Source organism: Panthera tigris, chromosome C2 (assembly GCF_018350195.1).
Source record: "Panthera tigris isolate Pti1 chromosome C2, P.tigris_Pti1_mat1.1, whole genome shotgun sequence".
Taxonomy (NCBI): domain Eukaryota; kingdom Metazoa; phylum Chordata; class Mammalia; order Carnivora; family Felidae; genus Panthera; species Panthera tigris.
In genome coordinates this window covers 105,045,362-105,067,897 of record NC_056668.1, presented here as the reverse complement: position 1 = coordinate 105,067,897, position 22,536 = coordinate 105,045,362, and the positions used below count along the sequence as shown (strand labels likewise).

At 39.2% G+C, this 22,536-nt stretch overlaps 1 protein-coding gene across 1 annotated transcript in view; it reads left to right on the top strand.

The window, feature by feature from the left end:
• Positions 1-3,183: 3,183 nt before the first annotated feature.
• Positions 3,184-22,536, top strand: part of IQCJ (IQ motif containing J) — a 458,243-nt gene continuing 438,890 nt past the window's right edge. The window contains exon 1 of the mRNA XM_042998932.1: positions 3,184-3,327. Within this exon, the coding sequence (XP_042854866.1) occupies positions 3,265-3,327 (63 nt within the window). The 5' untranslated portion in view covers positions 3,184-3,264. The remainder of the gene's footprint in view (positions 3,328-22,536) is intronic.

Here is a 22,536-nt window from a genome sequence, read left to right as displayed (position 1 = left end):
CCATATTGGAGCCTGCAGATGAGGGCCTCACCTAGGGATGGAGGAGTGAAGTCTGGAAGGAGACTGGGGCCCTGTGTTTATGGGACTGCCATACTGCCCTGGGCACCCTCTCTCTGGATTTCTATGTGAGGAAGCAATAAACTGCCTTCTGTTATAGGTATTTGGTACTTCTGGCCAAATATAATCTTGACAGGCACATCCGGCAAACTGTGCATTTTAAGTGTGGAGGGGACAGCATGCGGAGCAGTAATCAGAATGGGGAATTGCGAGGAGGGAAGGCCTCCTGGAAGCGTTTGCTATCCCCGCTCCAACTCCTCTCTTAACCTACTCATTATTTCTTTCACCTCATCATTTCTTGAATGTGACAGCACTCTCTCACTTCCTTACCTTTGCTCATGCTGTTCCTTTTGCAATGCTTTCTGTATGCAACTTCTGCGCACTGAGTTAATTTTATAATTATATTAAATTACATAATCTCCATAGGCACTGAGCACAGTTAATTAAACTGAGTAAACACTCAGTACATTTAGCTGTTATCCTCATCGTTATTACTGGCCAGCTCAAATTTTGCCTATGTTCTAAAACCTTTTTTGAACACTCGCCCACTTTTCTCAGAAAGAACTGTCCTCTTGGTATCCTAAAACCTGGCACTAAACGATCGTCAGGGAACTAAACTGTTTGGGGGAAGTGACTGGCTAGTTATTTGTGTAGCTACCTGTCAGGAACAATGGAGGGGCAGGAGAAATATGGCCTTCCAGCATTCTTTCTTTGCATTCTGGCTGCTTCTTTGCCATTGTGTCCCCTCTGTATCCCCAGGTTGCTGCTTCTATGGCCACTTTTCAGAGGCAAGGCCATAGCAACACAGCTTCAGCCCTGCTTTAGTTTTGCCTCCTGGATCCTGAGCTTTGCAGACATGAATTCTTATCTTTGTTACTTGGGGGTCAGGAGAACAGATTAGAGTGTAGGGCTGGGGACAAGTAAGTATTTTAAGACCAACTTTAATACTATATTGTTCTGCTCTTTGGTTTTCAGGTGTTTCTTTCCAGGTGATTGCTGTGCCAGCATGACCCAAGTGTGGGGCTTACTCTCAGACACGCCACTGTCAGCTCTGCTCAGGTGTCCACCTTGTACTTTCCTCCTTGCAGCCTGTCCTGTTGCTGTCCTGCAGGGTGGGGCATGGTCACATTGGGGTCGGTACAGCTGAGCAGGCACTATTCTGAGGTCTTGGTTGGGCTGGCACAGAGATTTCTTGGTTAGTCTTTGGGAGTTCAAACACACTAAAAAAAAAAAAAAATCTTCCCATCGATGAGGGCCTTGACATTCACAGGATGAGGTGGATTTCACTCCAGATCATGGTCTTTAGAAAAAGAAACTAGTACTGTCAGATATGAGGTTTTCAGTCATTGAAAAAGAAGGGCTGATTTTGAGACTCATTTCCACAGTCCCTTCCCCCTTTCTTGGTCTTGTCTCTGTTTAGAGAACTGAGTGAAGGAAGATGTCTGTTCAGCTTCCCCCCATTGGTGCTGACATACCTATGCTGGTTACTTTTTGTACCATGTTCCACACTGGCATGTCTCACATCCCTGAGGCCAGCATACACAGGACTGTATTTCATTGTAATGGCCTATTTCATTGAGGGCTTTTTAATCTTACTTGCTTTACCCAGTAGGACAAATGCTTACTTTCTTTAAAAGCTGTCTTCTGATAATAGGTGATTATAATATATTCTTTTATTTTTTAATTTTTTTGTAATGTTTATTTTTGAGAGGAAGAGAGACAGAGCGCAAACGGGGGAGGGGCAGAGAGAGAGGGAGACACAGAGTCTGAAGCAGGCTTTAGGCTCTGAGCTGTCAGCACAGAGCTGGACGCCGGGATGTGGGGCTCAAAATCACGAGCCATGAGCTGAAGTTGGACGCTTCACTGAGTGAGCCACCCAGGTGCCCCGATTATAATATGTTCTTAATCTAAGCATATCCACCTGTGTTTCCCAAAAAGCAAAGTCTCCAGGTGAATATTGGCTACCTTTTTTTTTTTTTTAAATAAAGAGGCTGGGAACATTAAGTTCTAACATTTCTTTTAGTACTATTGCTTTTTGAGTCTACATTAAGAGTTAAGGGCATATTTTTAAAATACAGTTAGTCCATGATATATATATATATAGATAGGTAGATAGATATAGATATAGATATATATAGATATATATATGGCATAACTTGCACTTAGTAAACAATGTCATTTGAAAAGTGGAATGGAAAGTGTTTCTGGAATTGTTAAATTAGAAAATATGCTTTAAAAAATCCTGAGCATATAGTGTATAAGGAACCACCTAATAGCTGATGTTAGGGTGACCAGTGACATAGGTGGCAAAGAGTTGCACAGAGAGTAGCGCAACAAGCAGGACAATTAATTCACTCTCCAAAGGAAGAGAGGGGCCAGATGTCAAAAGAGATGTTGGCCCCAGCTTCTGTTGGGTAGGGCCTTTTAAAGTTTTTTTTTTTTTTTTTTTTTTTTTTTTTTCTCAAGGTTGTGAGAGGGTTGCAGCTGCCCATGAGGGGTGAAGGGAGGGGGTTGATTCTTGGCCAGGTAGAGCAGGAGGTGGCAGGTTTCTTGAGGGGCTCTGCCTGTGGGTTGTGGTCTGGTCAGAGGAGCATGTGTTTTGTTGTTGTGGTCTATTTTCTGATAATGAGGGGGGCACCATGACCTGGAAAAACAAAAGAGGGCCAAGTACAGACACCTGTGAGTTTTGTCTGCGAGCTTGACTGGTGAGGGGGGCTTTGAATAGAACCCTTTCAGCTGAAATGCAAACTAAGGATATCTGATGTATTCTTATATGGTTTTTTTTTTTTTTTTTAAACCTGGATTAAGTAGGGTTTACAGAGCCGGGGGCAAATCTGGCCTCCAAATACTTGGGAAATGCTTTTGAGTTTCACTGCTTAGATCTTACAACCTTGCACAGAAACCACATGATCTAAATAAACAGCTCTCCTGGTTCATCAGAACAGATAACACACACAAAATCTCTGCGTTTGTTACTTAGCGAACTACATAAGATTAGAGAAACTAATCATTTCCGTTTCCGAGGAAAGGCTCCCCCTTCGCGCAGTTGGAACTGGATGCTGTGCCCGGTGCGGGGCATTGTGGGAGTAACGAGGCAGCAGCCCGTGTGGGGGGCGGGGCTCACGCCCCACTTCCAGGAGCAACAAGCGCTTGCGGACTGGACGGAGAGCGCTACCACCTCAAAACTCTGTGACTGGGACGGAGTTCATGGCTTTAGCACGTGCGGGGTGCCTGTTTCTCTGGAAGGCCTCCTCCAGGACGGAAAGGCAGGTAATCGAGTTCCTTTTTTTTTTTTCCAATATATGAAATTTATTGTCAAATTGGTTTTCCATACAACACCCAGTGCTCATCCCAAAAGGTGCCCTCCTCAATACCCATCACCCACCCTCCCCTCCCTCCCACCCCCCATCAACCCTCAGTTTGTTCTCAGTTTTTAAGAGTCTCTTATGCTTTGGCTCTCGAGTTCCTGTTCGAGAATAAAGGATCCTCCCGGAGCAGGTGTGGTGTCGGGGTCAGAGGTGGAATGAACATGGTATTCTTAGAAACTGTCCCTTGTTGGATTTCGAAGTCCTCCCTACTTGCAGTGAAGTGAGGCCAGCAAGAGTTGAACCCGCCTGGGTTAACCTTGCCTGACCAGAATGACCCTCGAAGGTGACTTCGTTGGCACTGCCAGTGCACTGCCCTTCAGACCTGGTCTTTAATGAGACCTGAATCTCAGAGATTGAGGGGAAGGCTGGGAAATGCAGAAGATCTTAGTTCTTTGTTAGGAAGCCAGGTGGCTGGGGGCCGTGTTTGCAGCGGTCGTAGTTTTGTCGTCCTGCGTCAAAATACAGGGACTTGTAGGCAAGAGGTAATGGTACTACCCTAATCGGGGCCAAAGGCAAACACTGGGAAACTGCTTTCTCAGAGGATCGTGAAAACTGGCATTTTGGTCAGTCTTTTCAACACCCCTGCCAGAGTGTTGTTAGCTGTAGTTTACAGGCTGGCTATCTTTTTTTTGTTGTTTTGACATGACAGTAGAAAATGGCTGAGAAATAGCCTTCTCCCTGTGATTCGCTTTCTCTCCCCCTATCTCATAGGTTGGTATAATAGTGCTAAAGTAACAAAATGGCAGCTGTAGAATGGCATGTGGCCCACAGACTTGGTTTTTATTTGGCTTGCAGAGGATTTAACATTTTGGGGGGAATTAGTTCCTAAATAATAAGTGGGAGATTTCACATAAAAAATGATTTCCAACTTTTCCTGCAAAGTCAGTTCTCATTTGATGACAGCTAGCACTGGGTGATGGCTGCCTTTGTTAGCTGAGGCATTTGCTCACCACTTCAGCACGGCCCCCATTTGTCCAGTTTTGTTCATTGTCCATTCAGTCCCAGAAGGCGTTTGGGTTTGAGACCCTTGACACAGACTGCTCCTCAGCGTCCACACTTTTCAGTGTCCCCTTTGCTACCCCTGCTATCTCAGGAGCTCCCTCAATGAGCCTGGCCCACATGTCCCTCTATAATAGATCCTATACTGCAGCCTTCTGTTCCCATCCTGGGGAAAAGCTCCATGCTTCATTGTGCTGCAGACTTTGTTGCAGGTGTAGGAGTTGGGAAGCCAAGTGATGACCCCACGTAACTATTGGGGTGAGCTCAGTTACAACCTAAAATCAGGGGCAGAGAAGTATGTTTTTTTTGTTTTGTTTTGTTTGTTTTTTAATCCTCTTGGAGAAATGTGGACCTTCCCTCTATAAAGGTTATAATAATAATAGAATTATTATATATATATATATATATATATATGTATATATATATATCTAAAAAGCTTTTTATAAATCATTTCTTTACACCCGACTGTGACCTACTTAAATGAGGATTATTGTTGCCCCTGTTTTGCAGATGAGCCCTAGAGAAGGGTCAGAGCACCTGCCCCAGGTCTCAGTCACTCAGCCCAGCAGGGCATCAGAAGCCTTTTAACATTTTTTAAAAATTTAAAACTAAAATCTTTTATCTGTATCTTGCAGGGTCACAATTTTAACCTTAAATGTTTCTGTATAGAGAAATGTGTGTAATTTCTATGTATTTACATATATATGTATATATATGTATATATAGCCACAGTTTAGTGCACAGAAATTATCAGAATTATTACTCACATTCACCTGTCAATGAATACGTCATTAAGGACCCTAAGGAGGAAAAATCCCCAGGACTAATACCTATAAATTTCTCAATTTAAACTTTTGGTATCCTGAACTAAATATCAAAAACAAATGAACTTTTAGTAACACAAAAAGGCTTTGGCACTTCTAAATATTCAGAAATTTGCAAATCACCATCATTCCTTTAACCATATCCACATACTGTTATAGTCTTAAAATTTTTAAATTAAAATTGACACCTCAAAAGTTAAAAATGTGTCATTTTAAATTTGAATTAAAAAAATTAAGAATAGTCACATCTCAATAAAAATTGAAGTTAGTTTGCTAGTTATATTTTTTTAAATGTCCATGAAAATAAATATATAACTATTTATTTCATTTTAAGGTTCATTTGTGTATTATCTAAAATTATGGCACCTTTACCACCCTTTGGGAAACTCTGCTTTTGATGGAAAAAAATCATGCAAATTGTAGCTCTTTATATTTGTGTAACCACTGAGTTTCCCTGGCTCAGTGTTGGAAATATATAATGTATAATACAAGAGGCATGGAACAAAATCATTGGGGGACTTGGCAACATCTGTGTAGTTCTCACCATCTGTCACGTCTTCCTAGGATTTTGTGTGGTGATGGGCAAAGCTGGTGCTTTGGTGGATATAGGATGTGCTAGGCACCTATAATGACCTATATCCTTATGGTGATCCTGCCTCACGGGTGGGGACCTGCATTCTTCGCCTGGTTTTGTGGAGAAATCTGAGTTTATCCCTGGTTGGTAACCTCTATAAGAACTCATAATAGGAACTGTCATATGAATATTTATTTTCTCTAATCCAAATGTTAATTTGATTGATTCAAGAGATGGTAGGAAAATATTCCTCATGTCTTGAATATTGAATTTAAATGTACTTTAGAATTGTAGCAGTAATTCATTTATTTTATTTTATATATTTAGACTTAGAGCCTTTTGAACTCAATTAAGCAAATTTATGCACATCATAAGCTAGTTATTAATTTGAACAAAAGGTCCTGATCTTTTTTTAATAGATTTCAAGTACTGAAGATCAAGTGAGGAAATTTGTATGTATTTATTTAAAAATACTGAAGGCAGCACTAAAACCAACAGGAACTCTTGTGGCTTATGTGCCAGAAATTCACATTGCCTGGATCCCAGTGTCTTCCTAAGCACTTACTTTATTGAGTTATCTGTATGGTTCATATTGGTAGGCAAAGATGGGGCCATCTTACAAGATCCAGGAAAAATAAGAGTTTGGGAGATGCCCTTTGGGCTGCTTGTAAAGAAGAAGGCTCTGATAGCTCAACCTTTGTATATACCAGCTTAGCCTTTTGAAAACCAACAAAGGAATCACTGTATAACATTTCTTAATACAGTTTTTGAAAAGCTTATATTGTTCTTTAAATATGTTTACCCACTATAGTAGCCCTTGTAATCTTCTGAAAAATAATTCATAATTTGTGATTTTGGAGTGATTATATTTTTTAAATAATTTTAAATAATTCATCGTAATGATTATTTCTACAGGATACAACTGCAGGATTAAATGATAATTTTATTTGACTTACATAAAGGGGAATTATTACTGCAGTTACTTTTAAAGAGCTCCCTGGGTTTGCAGGGAGCATCTGAATTAACAGAAAATTGAGTACCATTACTTATTAATGGGGTCTAGCTGATTTATTGGTGGTATATCTGGCAATTAGCCATTCTGCATAGTGTCTTTTGTTTGGCCATTACTTTTTCCCTATTGAGTGCAAGCTCAGAGATGAGCGAGCACCTTGAACCAATGGGGAAGTCTGCCTGTCAACCTAATAGGGCCTTGCATCATCTTAATGGTGAGTTATGATCTGTCTTGAAGGATATTTGGACACACTTAGTATCTTCTGGATGACAACCATTGGAAGCATAAGTGAAAGTACATGTTGTCATTGAACCACTAAAAATCTTTATTCAGTCACTAGATAGCCATTATATTATCTGACTCTCTTTGGACATTTATTTTATTTCTTAAAATTACACAATTGCTTTTGGCTTTTGTGGCACTTATAGAATGAATTGCTGTGAGTGAACAGTAGCACAGCAAGGTATGGCTAATAGTATTTATTTGCAAGAGTCACTTTGGGGTGCCTAATTTGTCCTCAGGAGAAATATCTTTTTGCTCAGCCTGCAAAACGTTGTAATAAAAATTGATGATTGATGTTGATTATAAGATTAAATGGCTGGGCCACAGTGGCCAGTGTCATAAATCAAAGCAGCCCAAAGTTGTGATTGGCCACTAGAGAAGGTTCTAAGTAGGAGTGTTTTTTTAATGAGTCACTATATTTCAAGTCTGTATAGTATTGACTCCTACAGTTTATTGAAACTGTATTTAAAACATCATTCTACAGTGGTTCAAATAAGTTTCTAGTGCAATTTGTTTTTGCCTATCTATGCAGTAGTGAAAGAAAATAGACGGGAAAACAGTTTAAAAGATGGTTGGCATAATGTTGATTGTTTAGCGAAAAAATTGATCTTCTCAATCCACATTTGTTTTTTCTTATGTGTCGTGAATAATGCTCTTTGGACATTGAAAGGTAGAATACACAGTGTTAAAAGATGTGGAGGGCTTGAGATGGGAGGTGGTGTTTCAAGAATACTTCTGGCTTTTTGAAAGTGGTTGTGTTATACTTAGGGTCTTAGAAGAACTTCCCTGTGAATTTTTCAAACTGGTGTTCACAATTGCTGAGGAATTATTCTGCTCCTAGATGTAGCTGAGAGAGTTAATATATAAATAAATGTGATATCAAACAGGGGTTAGCAAACTATGGTCCATGAACCAAATCCGTCATGCCACCTGTTTTTGGAAATAAAGTTTTACTGGAACACAGTCATGCCCATTGATTTATATACTGTCTATGGCTGTTTTCATGATAAAATGGAAGAGTTGAATAGTTGCAACAGAAACTCCCTAACCCTTTACTGAAAGTCTGCTGACGTGATATAGAGCAAAATTGTTGTTAGGAATCATACTCAAAATGCTATGGAAACATGGAGAGAAATCAATTAATGGTGATTAGGTGAGTCTTCAAAAAATGGGAGCAGTTGAGTTGGATCTTAATGATATGATGAAAATTCGTAGAAGGCCATGGCCCTCTCCCTCTCTTTTCTCTTTTTTTCATGCTCTAGCCTTCTTATTCTCTATCTCTGCATCTCTCTCTCTATAATTTTGTTAAATTTGCCTTTTCAGTATTACATAAAGGTTTGATTCTGTATACTCCATGTTCTAGTCAGCTTGGATATGGAAGTCAGCAAAAGTCTATGAAGTATAAGGCCAGGAAGTGGTATTACTGTGGTGAAGTAGGAGTTCAGAAATTCTTCATTTCAGTAGGCAGATATCCAGAGAGGGCTCCAGAGTGGTATCTGGAAAAATGATCTGAGGGTGATGCTATAGCCTGTCCTTGAGTCGACTGTTGGTGCAGAGTTGGGTGCTATTCTTGGCCATGGTAGACCAGTACGGCTCCAAAATTTCTTGAAATTCGATGTTGTAGTACCTGCTGTAACTGTGTCAAATTAGTGAATCATTTCATTAACTGTATTTTTATAAGCCTGCTACTGAAGCCATTATCTAATAATTCTAACATAATTCCCTTTAGAATTTCCTTTCCACTTCTTAAAAAAATGTTTTTGATGTTTGTTTATTTTTGAGAGACTGAGACAGAACACTAGAGGGGGAGGGGCAGAGAGAGAGGGAGATGCAGAATCCAAAGCAGGCTCCAGGCTCTGAGCTCTCAGTGCAGAGCCCGATGTGGAGCTAGAACCCACGAACCATGAGATCATGACCTGAGCCAGCGTCAGACACTCAATCGACTAAGCCACCTGAGCGTCCCTCCTTTTCACTTCTAACAGAAGCCAGAAGGAAAGGTGACATAGCAGTGGTAGCTTCCTGGTCTCTATCTTCCCCAGGTACTCTTTTTCCCAGTCAGTGGGATAACTTTATAATCTTTTAGCAACGGAGAGAAAATTTTCTTCTCCCTTCCATCTTGCCAGGTGCTAGTTGAAATTTGCAGATAATTTAAGTACAATGGTTAAGTGTACCCATTAACCACTTCACTGAAGCTCAAAACTCATAAATGTTCAGAACACAAACAACTTTCTGTTATAGGGGGCCATATATCTTCTTAGTAACAAATCCAAGCTTAACCAGCATGTATATTTCCAAAACACATTCAGAAGGAGTTTAAACTTTTATAATAACAAAACTATAAAGAGCTTTCACCCCAATATATTATTATTTATCCCAGATTATACTTTACTTTTTTATCCGAAGCTGTCAGGGATTGAGTTCAAAGCAATAAACGGTGGGGTGATTTTCTGGAATCTGGAAGGATTATAAATAAGGTTTCCATAGGAAGGATTTTGTTGCCCTTCAGTTGCCACTTTGGGTTGTTATTTACTCATATCCAGGTCTTATTTAGAATCCCAAATGTTAACAGAGTAAAAATCCTATTGTTCATGCTTCCTGAATCAAATGAGAGAAAGCCACTGGAAAAACCCCAATGGTTCTGTGGCTCTACAAAAATAGAAGTTATATCGGTTAGAAAACCTAAGGAACAAAGCCTTTCTTTTCTTAGAACTAAACCACCAGTCAGTCTGGCAACAGCATATTCCAACTAGAAACAAACACATTTATCTTTTATTGTTGAAAACAAGGAAGAAAGCCTAGACTGCTGAAAAGTTTTCTCCCTCACCAAATGAGCATGCCATGTAGGTTAATCTGGTGAGCGTTTATGAATACCAGCTTTGTGCAAAGGCTGCAGTGGGCAATGTGAAGATGTGAAGGTGAGTCCCCTGTGAGTCCTGAAGAAGTTTTCTTAGTACATGGCTTTGCTTTGTGTGGTTCCTTACGAACCTGGGAAAAGTGAGAGGAAGGTCTTGGAAGTTGAATCAGTAGATCTTCTCTTTGCATGAAGAGCAAGTCAAATGTAATTTGGTGGCTTTGGTCTTAAGGGAATGGGACTGTCAGAATCATGACATTGGTCTGAGCAACAAAGCGAACTAGGCTTTCATTTAGCCTTGCACATCGCTTCTTCCAGTGCACTAATTGTTCATTGTGATTCATACATCGTTCTGACAAGATGGCAAATGGAAAATGTGGGAAGTAATTAAAATAAGTGTGTGGCTTAAATTATAATAATATATTGCCCTGAGCTGAATGCCATTATCAGGGGGAAAAGGGCTGCATTCAGGCATAGAGGACTAATAGTTTCTGGGCTTGTCTTTATAACAGAAATTCAACTCCAGGAAATGGACTGAAGAGAGACTTGGAGCTTAACTTGATAGTTCTTGGAAGTTGGAATAATAATTATATTTATTGGTTAAGATCAAATTTTCTAGGGTGTTATCCATGTATATAAACTGATTAGGAGGGCTATGATTGAATTTATACATGATTATCATATGACCATGTAAATTTTGGCTCTTATTGAAGTAATATTGGAATGTTGGTCTTGTAAATATTCCTTTTTACTTTTGTCAAGTTTTTATTTAAATTCTAATTAGTTAACATAAATGGTAAAATTAGTGATTCATATAATACCCAGTGCTCATGACAATGTAAATATTCCTTACAAATACAACTATACATCTTGGAAATTGTTTCCGATAGGCAAAATTTTTGGGAAATCAAATATTTGCCTATTTGGAAAGTTTGAAATGTGCTTTATTACAAATAGCTTATATTTATTATTACAAATATAACAATGCTTGTTACAGATATTTTAGGAAACAGATAACTGTACAGAAAAACATTTCTTTGCATTCCCATTAGGCTAACTTAATAATCTCTGTAAATTTTCTGGTCTTTTTTTTAATTTATTTTTTATTTTTTATTTTTTGGTCTTTTTATTTTTTAAAAGATAATGTGTATATGTGTGTTTGTATGTTTACATAATTATGTTCTACAATGTTTTGTATCATGATTTTTCTTTCCATTTCATTGAAACTTGTAGAAAAATATGTTTTTAATGATTATGTAATAACTGATTTTGGGTCTGGGCTGTAACTTATTCAACCTATATAGACATGTGGGGTTTGCCCATGTTTTTGATGCACAAACATTTGACTGCAACCTTATGGACTTCTCTTACATGGATTCTTTAAAGCAGAATTTCTGGGACAAAAGGTTTGATGTCATCACAAGAGGTTACTTTAGTACAAACAGACAAATGTTGAGCAGTTGAATTGAAGCCGATCTCATTTTTAGAGTCAGGGTATTATTTTTGGATTATTGCTCCTTTTTTTCTGTTCTGATTTGTTTTTCATGGTGCTAGAGTTATTGGGACTTTACCATGAAGGCCAAGATTCAAATTCTAGCTCAACTGCTTATTAGCTAATTGATGCTGATCAAATGACTTAGCTCCCCTGTCTAGTGTTCTCATCTATCGAATGGGGTCAGTAATAGGTTTTCTGTGAGGATTAAGTGCCTGTCTCTTGTTAGAGGCTCATGGAATGCTTGTTCCCTTTTAAAGGAGTATATGGAGCTGATAAAGATGTGAACATCAGTTGGAGGATGAGGGCACCAAAAATGCTTGCAGAGTGGTATTTTGAGATTTTTGCCTTATACCATTTAAAATTTACTCTAATATGAAAATTTACAGTAGACAGGGATCAAAACCATATATCATTCAATTTGATAACCCCACTCCAAGGAACTAAATAATTTGAAAATTCAACCTACTGATAAACACACCAGTTTACTCCACACTGCTTGACTTCTTTCAGAGGGAAGTTGAGTCTCTGGAAGTGATGAGAAGCAAAATTAAATGAGTATCTAATCAGTATCCTGTTCTTTGGGCTGTGAGGCCATCTTTATGACAAGTCTCATTTTAATGAATTATAATAGAAAATTATAAAACTGATAGTAATGCATTAACAAAAAAGAAAAAATGGTAACTGACTTCTGAATGATCTCATTCTTTCAGAGTAGACACTCATTGTGTTTTTTTTAATGTTTATTTATTTTGAGAGAGAGAGAGAGAGAGAGAAGCCTTGTGTGCACACGTGCACATGAGCTGGGAAGGGGCAGAGGGAGAGGGAGAGACCCTTTCACGGCTGGATCTCATAATCATGAGATCATAACCTGAGCTGAAATCAAGAGTTGGAGGCTTAATCAACTGAGCCACCCAGGCACCCCATGAGGTTAGAAGTCACAAGCCTTTTGACAGCTAACTCAAGGATTAATTTGGAAAGTTTTACAAATTTACTAAAAATGTATAAAGAAAAAATAAAATGCACAGTATTTCAAATATTATTTTCCGGTAATTCCTACAATGAACTGCGGCCTAGATAATGGAACTAATTAAGATTTCTCTAATTAAGCTTCATAAATTCACTATACAGAAAAGGGACAAAGCCTTTTGAAGAAAAAAAAAAGGCTTGGTAGTTGGAAGTTGAAGAAGAAGTATAGTATTTTAACCCCTAAGAAAGGGAAATGACTAGGGGTGAGAACAGAAATATCAATTATAGCCCCTTAGTTTTCCATCTATAGCTTTCATGTATGAATGAAATGTTACAAATACTGATGTTCTATGAGCAGAATCAAATAGTTTGGAAAAATATAAGGATTAGCACATTTTTAATCCAAAAATAGGTTGTATTCTTTAACATACTAAAAAGTATGATGAACATGTCCTCCAAAGATAAGGCATTTGTGTGTGCCTGGCTGGATTTGCAGGGTCAACCCAGGAGTCAGAAACCATACAGTAATTTGAAAAGGACAAGTTTCATATAAAGAATTAACAACTATAACAGAGGATTGGAGCAGTGAGGAATTGGTTAATAAGAAATAAATAGAACTCTGAAAAATTTGGGAATAGCAGTTCTAGAGGTAATCACTATATCCAGGATTGAGGTAGAATACCCAAGGAAGGTGCCCATCTAGCCCAAGAGCTGAGATACAGACTTCGTTGGAGAGGGAATGACCATGGCTAATGGATGCTAAAGTCACTGAGGTGCTGTGCTGGCAGAATTCACTGGAAATCTGCCCTCGGGGGTTCAGGAAAGCATCCATAGGAAGGGACCATATCTTGGAACTTGCCTTAGGTCACCCAAGAGGAGGTTGGGGAAAGCCATTCATGGACAGATGCCTTGCCACTGTGAAGCTGCCTGTAGGGATACTGTTGAGGGAAGCTTTTGGCCACTGGGAACTGCCAGATGCTGTATGTTCCAGGAGCTGGGTGCTGGAGAAGCTGCTTATGGTGCAGGAGTGGATGCTGGTGAGACTATGTATGCTGTAGGACCTTCATGAGAGGAGCACACCAGGCTAGAATAGGAATTCCTTCTTTCTGCAGTGTACCTCCAGCACCATCAGGTGACTTAGCCTATCAGTCCAGCTGGCAAAGGAGAAATATTTACACATCTCAGTACCATAGAGGAGGCAATAAAGGGTGGATCTGCCCCTCAGGCAATACGTTGATAATTGCCACAGTATAGGCCTTTGGTTACTTAGCTTCCATATACACTCTTCTACACACATTTGAATTTCTGTACAACAATGAACAAATCCTTCTTGCAAGGGAAGAAGATTTTATCCTTTTCCCAAAATGAGGGGACACACAGTCCCAACAGTCATTGTATCTATTGTTGGCTATATTAATTAGTCATCATTCTGTCAAAGACCCACAGCATATTTTGTTACTTACAAATGAAATTGTAAAGTTAACCTCTAACAACTTCTATATAAAATAAAGACGAGAAGGAGGTAGAAGGAGAAAACTGTTAGCATATGTAGATATACACATACATATAGCAAGCAAAGAGAAAATATGCAAATATACTATAGACCTTGTTTCTCTAAATGGTCAGAAGGCTTGTACTTGATATCAGTGGTTTCTTTTTTCTACTACCTTTCTTGTTACTTTCTGTTGGAACCACAACTGGTTGGGGTTTCTTATCTGATAGAGTAACCCACATCTCCCCAAGGGTCTGGCTCCTCAGTTCTCCTTCATTTTTTTTTTTTTTTTTTTTTTTGGTTGCTGTGATTTTACATTAAACTTTTACTGTTGTTTTTGGAAATACTGAGAGACACTGCAAAGAATCTCCTGTGTTCCAGAAATAGTTCTTTTTGCTCTCATTTGTACCAACAGCCTAATTTCCCCTTGGTAATTGGGATCAATTACTTCAGCCAGAAACATAAGTCTTTTTTTTTTTTTTTTCTTCTCCCTGCTTGTTGGTTCAGGGCATAGGTCTAAAATGGCCAATTTCATTTTCCAATCCAGTGGAATCATTGTTGTGCCCTCTGATTGAAGCATTGTCCCCTTGTGAACTAAGACCTCTAAACTAGCAGAGCTCAGGTTGCCAGGACAGGAAGCAACAATTCTTAGAGTGATTGATTAGCTATAATAATAGGTGGAGCCACTTCCATGTGCAGGGTCCTAACTGGTGTCATAACTGAGTCTTCAGTAAATCATTCCACCTTTCAACTAGCCAGTTTATTTTATGGGAAAAACCCATTGCTATACTTCCCTGTGGAATAAGTTCATTGATCAGAAGCAACGGTATGGAGATTGCTATGACAATGTATAACACATTCTTTGGGTTTATGGATGGTGATCTCCACTTCCCCTTCAGCAGGGCAGGCAAATCCTTACATATCCAGAATAGGTGTCTATTGCAGTGATAATGAATCTGTGTTCCATCCATGTTGGGTGGAGTTCAGTGTAATCAACTTGCCACGTGGTGGGGGTCTGTACTCCTGGAAATGGTGCCTTAACTGGGGATCAGTGCTGATCTCAACTATTGACAGATTAGTTACACTTAGCCTGGTCATTTCTAGGTAAGGTCTATGTTGTTGAGCACAAGCACAGCCTCCAGAGTCACTTTATCGATGGGCCCAGTGAGAAAGCACTGGGTGACTGAGGAAAGAGAATGATGGGCATTATTTTGCCATCTGATTACTAAGCATTTCCTCTGCAGCAGATAAATATGGGGACTCTTGTGGAACACAAGTATCTTTCTCAGTCACTGGTCATAGGAAGCCATGGATTGAGAAGCCATGGATTGAGCCATGGATTGGAGGCATCGCAACTAGAAACGTGTTGAAGGAGTCTGAGTGACTTGTTAATACAGCTTGTGGAGTAGAACACTGCAGTGTTAACCAATGCCAGGAGAAGACTCCAACTACATGGATGATAGCAAAGATCATCACAAACTCTAGCCACCAGGAATGGAACTCAAATAGTTCTACCCCAGTATATCTTAGCATTGGAATCACCAAGGAAGACATGACATTGTCACATACTGGATGGAACAGTGCTTTTCTTACATAAAGAAGAGACAGAGCAAGATCAATTCAAGATCAATTCTAGTAATGTGCTTTGGTCTCTCATCACTAGTGGGTGCCCTCTGGCAGCCAATGAAGGGCAGTTGGCTTATGCGCACCTCTGTCATGCCTTAGCACAAGGACTTCTCCCCAGTCACCATGGAATCTGAAATACTGAAAGCTAGGACCATGCCTTTGGGCTGTTAATGCACACACTTAAGGAGAACAAAGGAACACACATTGAGCCTAAAACAGGAGAAGATATTACCATATAAGGCAATTAGCCCAGCATAGGCTGCATGAGCTCTTTATCTCTTGAGAAGGACATGTTCTGGACCCAAGGCCTATTCTGACTTGGCTAAGGTGGGGTCAAAAGATTGTGCACATGAGACTGCCTTTCTCAGCACAACTTTTTCAGACCTTCCAAAGTTGCTTCATTTTTGTTTTATGACAGGTAGATTGTCTACTGCACGTGCTTAACCTGTGACTAGCTAGCACTAAGTTCATCATGGGAAGCTCAGGCCTCATGGTCACCTGCTTTCCCATGGTTAGGAGTTCAGTCTCTGTCAAGGCCCAGTAGCAAACCAGAAGACGTTTCTCAAAAGGATAATAGTTATCCATAGAAAAGGGCATACGTTTTCTCCATAATCCTAGTGGTCTGCATTTTGAGTCCCTGTTGGTACTTGTCAGAAGTTCTAAATAACATCTCTGTTTGCCTCGGAGATTTCAAGTGTCATTGAATTGGCTGGATAATAAAGGTCAAGTGGTAGAGAGGCTTGTACTGCAGCCTGAACTTACTGCAGTGTCTTTTCTTGCTCTGGTCCCCACTTGAAATTGGTAAACTTGTGCATGGCTCTCTAGAGGAGCTGAAGTAGCACACTCACATGTGTGTTGCTTCCAAAATTAAAAAAAGGCCTCTCAGTCATTGTGACTTTTATTTGGTGGTAGGTGGTATGAAGTGCAAGATCTTATTTTTAATCTTGGAGTATATATCTCAACTTGTTCCAGACAATTAAACCCCTAAAACCTTCACTGAGATGGTGGGGAGGAGTTTTAAAATTTTTAGGGTTTTATTGTCCATATGTTATACCAAGACATTAAGTACTTGTTCCTTCCTGCTCATTAGATCCCATCAGTATAATCTTGTCAGTAAAGTGTGAAGTTAGTGGAACATCAAGACAATTAAGATCTCTGGATATTATATTATGAAGAGAGCAAGAAAATTGATTGGGTATTTCCTTTTGTCTAGTATGCGGATACTCACTCTAGTCAATGGCCACATGTCTTCAGGGGAAGAATTGGAGAGGTATTTATAGTGAGAACTTAAGGTCTCTTTTGAGGCAAATTCCATCACAAATTTAAATAGATAAGAAATCTATAGTTGCTCTGAAGCAAGACGGTGAAGATATACTTATCTTCCCTTTGAAGAAAAACAATTTCTTTTTTTAAAGTTTATTTATTTATTTATTTTGAAAGAGAGAGTGAGTGGGGGGAGGGGCAGAGAGAGAGGGGGAGAGAGAATCCCAAAAACAGGCTGCATGCGGTCAGTACAGAGCCTAGTGTGGGGCTTGAACTCCTGAACCAAGAGATCATGACCTGAGCTGAAACCAAGAGTCAGACATTTAACCAACTGAGCCACCCAGGTGCCCCAAAACAAACTATTTCTGATGGTCTTTGCACATTACTATGGAAAGAAAGGCATTTGTTACATACCACATGACAAAGGCTATTTATTTGCTTAGTAAAGATACTACATCTAGGTCAGCATCTGCATTTATTGTCACTACTTGATTAAGATTGTGATACTCCACAGTCATTCTCCAGAATCGATCTGATTTCTGCACAGGCCAAATTGGTGAGTTAAATGCACATGTGATAGGTACAACCATCCTTGCTTCTTTCACAGCTTTGGTGGTGGCATTAATTTCTGAAATTTCCCCAGGTTTACTGCCTTGGTAGGGAGGGGAAGTTCCAATAGCTTTCACTCCATAGAGATATACTTCCAGTTGCCAAATGTGTCTATTCCAATTACACATTCAGAAATTGGGGAATAACTGCAAGCTAGGTCCATAGACCAGATGGGCCCACTGTAATTTGCAAATAATGTAAGACTCCATCTATCATGTGAGCACTGTGAACCCCTCCATAGCTCATAGTGATATTGTTGTTTTTTAAGAAATTAGTGTCAGCTCAGAGCCAGTGTTTAGTAATCTTTGAAATATTTGGGTATTTCCTTTTTTTCCCAGTATACAGACATTCTAATAAATGGCCACAGTCTCTTGGAGAAAACTTAGGGCAGTTTTTATAGTGAGAACTCATGGTCTCTTTTGAGGCAAATTCCATCACAAACTTAAATAGCTAGGAAGTATATAAGGATTAACATTTTTATCTGAAACTAGGTTTTATTGTTTAATTTATCAATAGCATGGTAAACATTTACTCTAAAAGATACAGCAACAGGAGAAAACATTTACCTGACTTTTCTAGCTGAAATGAAGGTCTGGGGCATTTCAAGGGCATCATCGCTCAAACCCTCGTTCTTTGCAGACTTACAGAATCATATTTATAATGACCTAGACCTGATATTAGAAACAATAAAATGAAAGCCAAAAGAATCATTCTCTTACAGACCAGAAAGCATCTGATTATTATGACAAAGGTCTTTGTAGCCAGCAAAGGTCGACTTGTCATCACCTTTGCTCTAACTGCAAATCCTGTCAACAAGTTGCCTTTGAAAAGTTACTTAGGACAATAGACCAAACGTGTTTCCTGACTATCTGAAAAGACAAAGCAACAGTGAGTGTAGACATTTCAAACATAAAATCTGACCAATTTAAGGTGAGCAAGATGCTCCAAAATGTTGCCGAGTTAAGGAAAACCTCAAATCCACACTTGATCCCTCAGTCCAGTTGAAAACTGCCCCATTGCCCATTTTACTAGTTCTACAAATTACACCTAGATAGCTTGGCTTGAGGGTGATCCTTCCCTTTCTGAATGTACACTGTTACTGCTAATGAGCAAGAACATAAGGATATGGCTCAAAGTGGGCAAGAAGCAAAGAGCTTTGGAGAAACCACAAACTAGAAAACCTGACAAATAATTGACAGTTTAGCAGCCTGTGCAAGCATTGTCCAGAAGCCTGTTTCTGCAGGTACAGGGGGCACAGCATTACTTTCCTGGGAGGAAAAGCAACCTTTAAAATTATGTGCTAGAAGCTTTTACAGTTCAGACAGGCTCCCCATTTGAGGGAATAGCTTACTTAAAATGGTTCATTTGAAATATTTTTTGCTAAGGTTTATGTGTCTAAGGTCTTTTTTTAAATATCTATTTTTTTTGAGAGAAAGAAAGAGAGAGAGAGCATGCATGGGAGGGCAGAGAGAGAGAGGAGAGAGAGAGAATCCCAAACAAGCTCCACACTGTCAGCACATATTCCAATATGGGGCCGGAACTCATGAACCATGAGATCATGACCTGAGCTGAAACCAAGAGTCAGCTGGTTAAGCTGGCTCCAGGGGAGCCACCCAAGCACCCCGGCCTAAGGTCTTTTTTAAGAATAAACTTGTTTCTAGTTTGAGATAATTTTAAAATCATTGGTTTCTCTTCTTTCCTCGAATTTAATAATAGATACTAATACTTATTTGATATTTTACCTGATTAAAGCTTAGGTCTGGCTTGCTTTCTAAGATACTTCCATGTATTTAAAAATAGTAAACATTGGTGATGTTGCATTACTGGAATTTTTTCCCCTTCACTCTTCATCTCTCACCACTCTCACTAATTACAAAATATGAAATGACCAAAAAAGATTAGGAAAATGAATTCTATGACATGTCATGCACAGGATGTTACACTTTAGAAACCCATTTATATTTTTAAGAACCAGGATCACATTAGAATACTATGGCATATAGCTTTAGTAATCAGCCTCTATTGATTTTGAAAATGATAATCATACAGAGACAGTTTTCTACACTTAATTTTTCTCCTAATATTTTCCAGGTAAATGTCTATATAATCTCTGGCCATAATGTATATTATAACTTTCAAATAATTCCATGTGTTGGTGCATTCATTTCAGAATCATATATTCAATAGCTTTGGACCTGTGCTTAATAAGATTTGTCACATATAATTCTTTCTTAAGAAATTTCTTTCTTTTGGCTTAGTAGCATTGTGGTCATTTGACTCTTATAGGGTAGAGGGAGGCATATCATAATAATATAAATAAATGATCAACTTGCTACTCAGTTATAGAAATGCCTTAATATTCATAATATGAGGCACTGTAAAATGCCATTTCCTACTTCAGGAGGAATAGGGATACTTTGGGGAACGCTTATGTGTGTATACAGGTCTCTGTAGAGATAATCGTCTTCAGGCGATAAATGGTAAAACACTAGCACAAGGAGAGCCCAAGATACACATGTGCACTCATAGATCACCTCTCAGTTACATTAAATAGGGTGTGGTCTCTAGGTTCTAGAAAGTGGCATCCTAAGTGAAGAAGGAACCTGCACAGGTAAACTGTTAATTGGAGAAGACTTGGGCAAACACCTTGGTTTCTGAGGTGGAAAATGGTAGATTCTGGACATGGTAGAATAGAACCAGTATAGATTTTCTAAGGAAAGTCTTGATGACTTAAACAAAACATTACCTAGCTATTAGAGGTGATTTCAGTTAGGTTGGATTGCATGAAATTGGTGATGCTGGGAGATACTTGTCTTAGAAAAAATAGTAATTTCATAAGATGCAACCTACTAACTACTGTGTTTTGTTATTAAAGCATTTTTAAAAAGTTTTCCAAGAGTGAGATGATGGAATCTCACCTGGGTTAGCTCTTTCAGCACTAGGTATGGCTAATGGCTCAGTGTCCCCTTGACTGGTGTCTCTTGCTGAGTTCTAAAATAAAGTGCTCTGACTTTGGCTCCAGCCTGTCCAGTGTTTTCATCAGTATCTTAGGTAAAGCTAAACAAAGCAGACTTATTAAATTTAGAGGGAACATGAATTAAGAAGTATAACTAATGCTGAGTTTAGACTGCAAATGACCTCAACTAACTGAATTTCAAGGCTGATTCAAAAATTAAGTAAACAGCAATGGATGGAGATTCCTAAATTGAGATTTGTTTAGTTCACTGGCTCTTATTGAATCCCTACCATGTGCTAGACACTGTTCCAGGTACTGACTTTATAGTGATGAACAACTCTGCTAGGGTCCTGCTTTGGAGGTTGGGCTGAAAAAAATAGACAAAGACCAAACTATCCCTTACCCAAAACAGTAAAGGAAAAGAAAGATCCTTAGTGCAGCAGGTTCTTGTGCAAAAATTTTGGAGGCTTTTGATTATCAGGAACTTCAGTGCCACAGACTTTCTGGATGTGTTAGGAATTGTACTAAAATTGTTAAGCATGTGGTATATTTGCTAGAAGAAAAAGAGCCAGTGAAATCTTAGGATTCGTTGTCATAAATGCAATGTTCAGCCCTTTGGAAGTGATTTGACCATGGTTTTCTGGGCCTTTCAGACCACCACAAGGGTCATTCAGGGGTGGGATAGGTGGGAGGGATAACATTTTAAAAGGAATGCTGACAAACGAGAGTGTACCTAGACAAGGGGAATCAGGATATCAGTGGATCTGGAAGTCATGTATTTTAAGAAATAGCTGAAGGAACTATAGAAAAACACACACTAAAGGGAGACGTGGTAATTATCTTTAAATATTTGAAGAGCTGACAAGTAGACAGGGAAGGAGCTTATTCTTTGTTGCTCTGCTTGGCAGAAATAGCATGAAGCAAAGGAAGTTTCAGGACGAGAAATTTTTATTTGATATTATAATGACACTTCTCAGATATAGAAGCTGTCCTTCATTGGGACACATGGTGCTTGAGGTAGTGAGCTTCTTGTCTCTGGAAGTATTTAACCAGAGGCTGGTTGATTCTTGGTCAGGGGCAATAACTTAGCATTCTTGCATTGGACGAGAGATAGGAGGAGATGCCCTGGCAGTGTATAGGAACAAAGATCAGTTTAAATTGGAGTTGGAAGTAGATTACCTCCAAGTTTTTGGGACCAGTCTCAGAGTTGGAGAGTCACTACAAATTAGGTATAGGAATGCTAGGAATGGGTGAGGAATGGGCCACATGGCTGTTGGCCACAAGCCAACTAGCTTGTGTCTATGATCATAACTGGGAGCAGGCAAGGCCCCAGTATAAAAAGGTGAGATTTTACTCTAGTTACCAGTCCTAGACTCTGGGGTTGAGAGTGGGATTCTGGTTAGGACTGCTGGTTGCCATAGACAGAAACCCAACTCAAATTGCCTTAAACTAAAAAGAGGTTGATTGACTCATATAACTAAAAAGTACAGGGGTTGATCTGACTTTAGGCTTGACTGAATCCAGATGCTCCAACCATCTGTCTTCCTTCTGCCCTCTCTTTTGTATTCCTGTGTGGCTTACATCTACCATCTACTAGGGTACCTGACAGGGTAGATATCTAACAAAGATTTGCTGAATGCATACATGAATGAGTCCGCCATCTTGGCAACCCTACTTAAAAGCCTCATAGCCAGAGTTCCAGATGGGCTTCAATTTGGCCATACTTTGGTCATGTGCTTGACTTTAAGCCAATCACTAGCATTGGGGAGGATGGAACACGCTGATTAATTAGGCCATTAGGCTAGACTGACTAGGCCTGGGAGTTAGCAATATCTAGTTGCATTTTATTCTCCATCTTCTGTAGGCTCATTAAGGGGAGAAGGAAGGCCCTCATACTTTTCTTATATCCCCATAGAGACTAGTACTAAGTGCATCGTTTTTAGTCAGCAAGTGTTTATGCTTTTCCTCTAACCCAGAATGGCTCTTAATAAGCAAAGGTACTGAAATAACTGAATTATGGCACCTTTTTTGAAAAAGGTACAACAAAAGATTTGAATGAATTCAGAATTTAATGTATTGCTTCCAGATAATTTTCATGTGCATGAATATAAGTGGTAAATAGGAATTCTGAATTCATTCCACTCACCACAGAAAGTTATCCT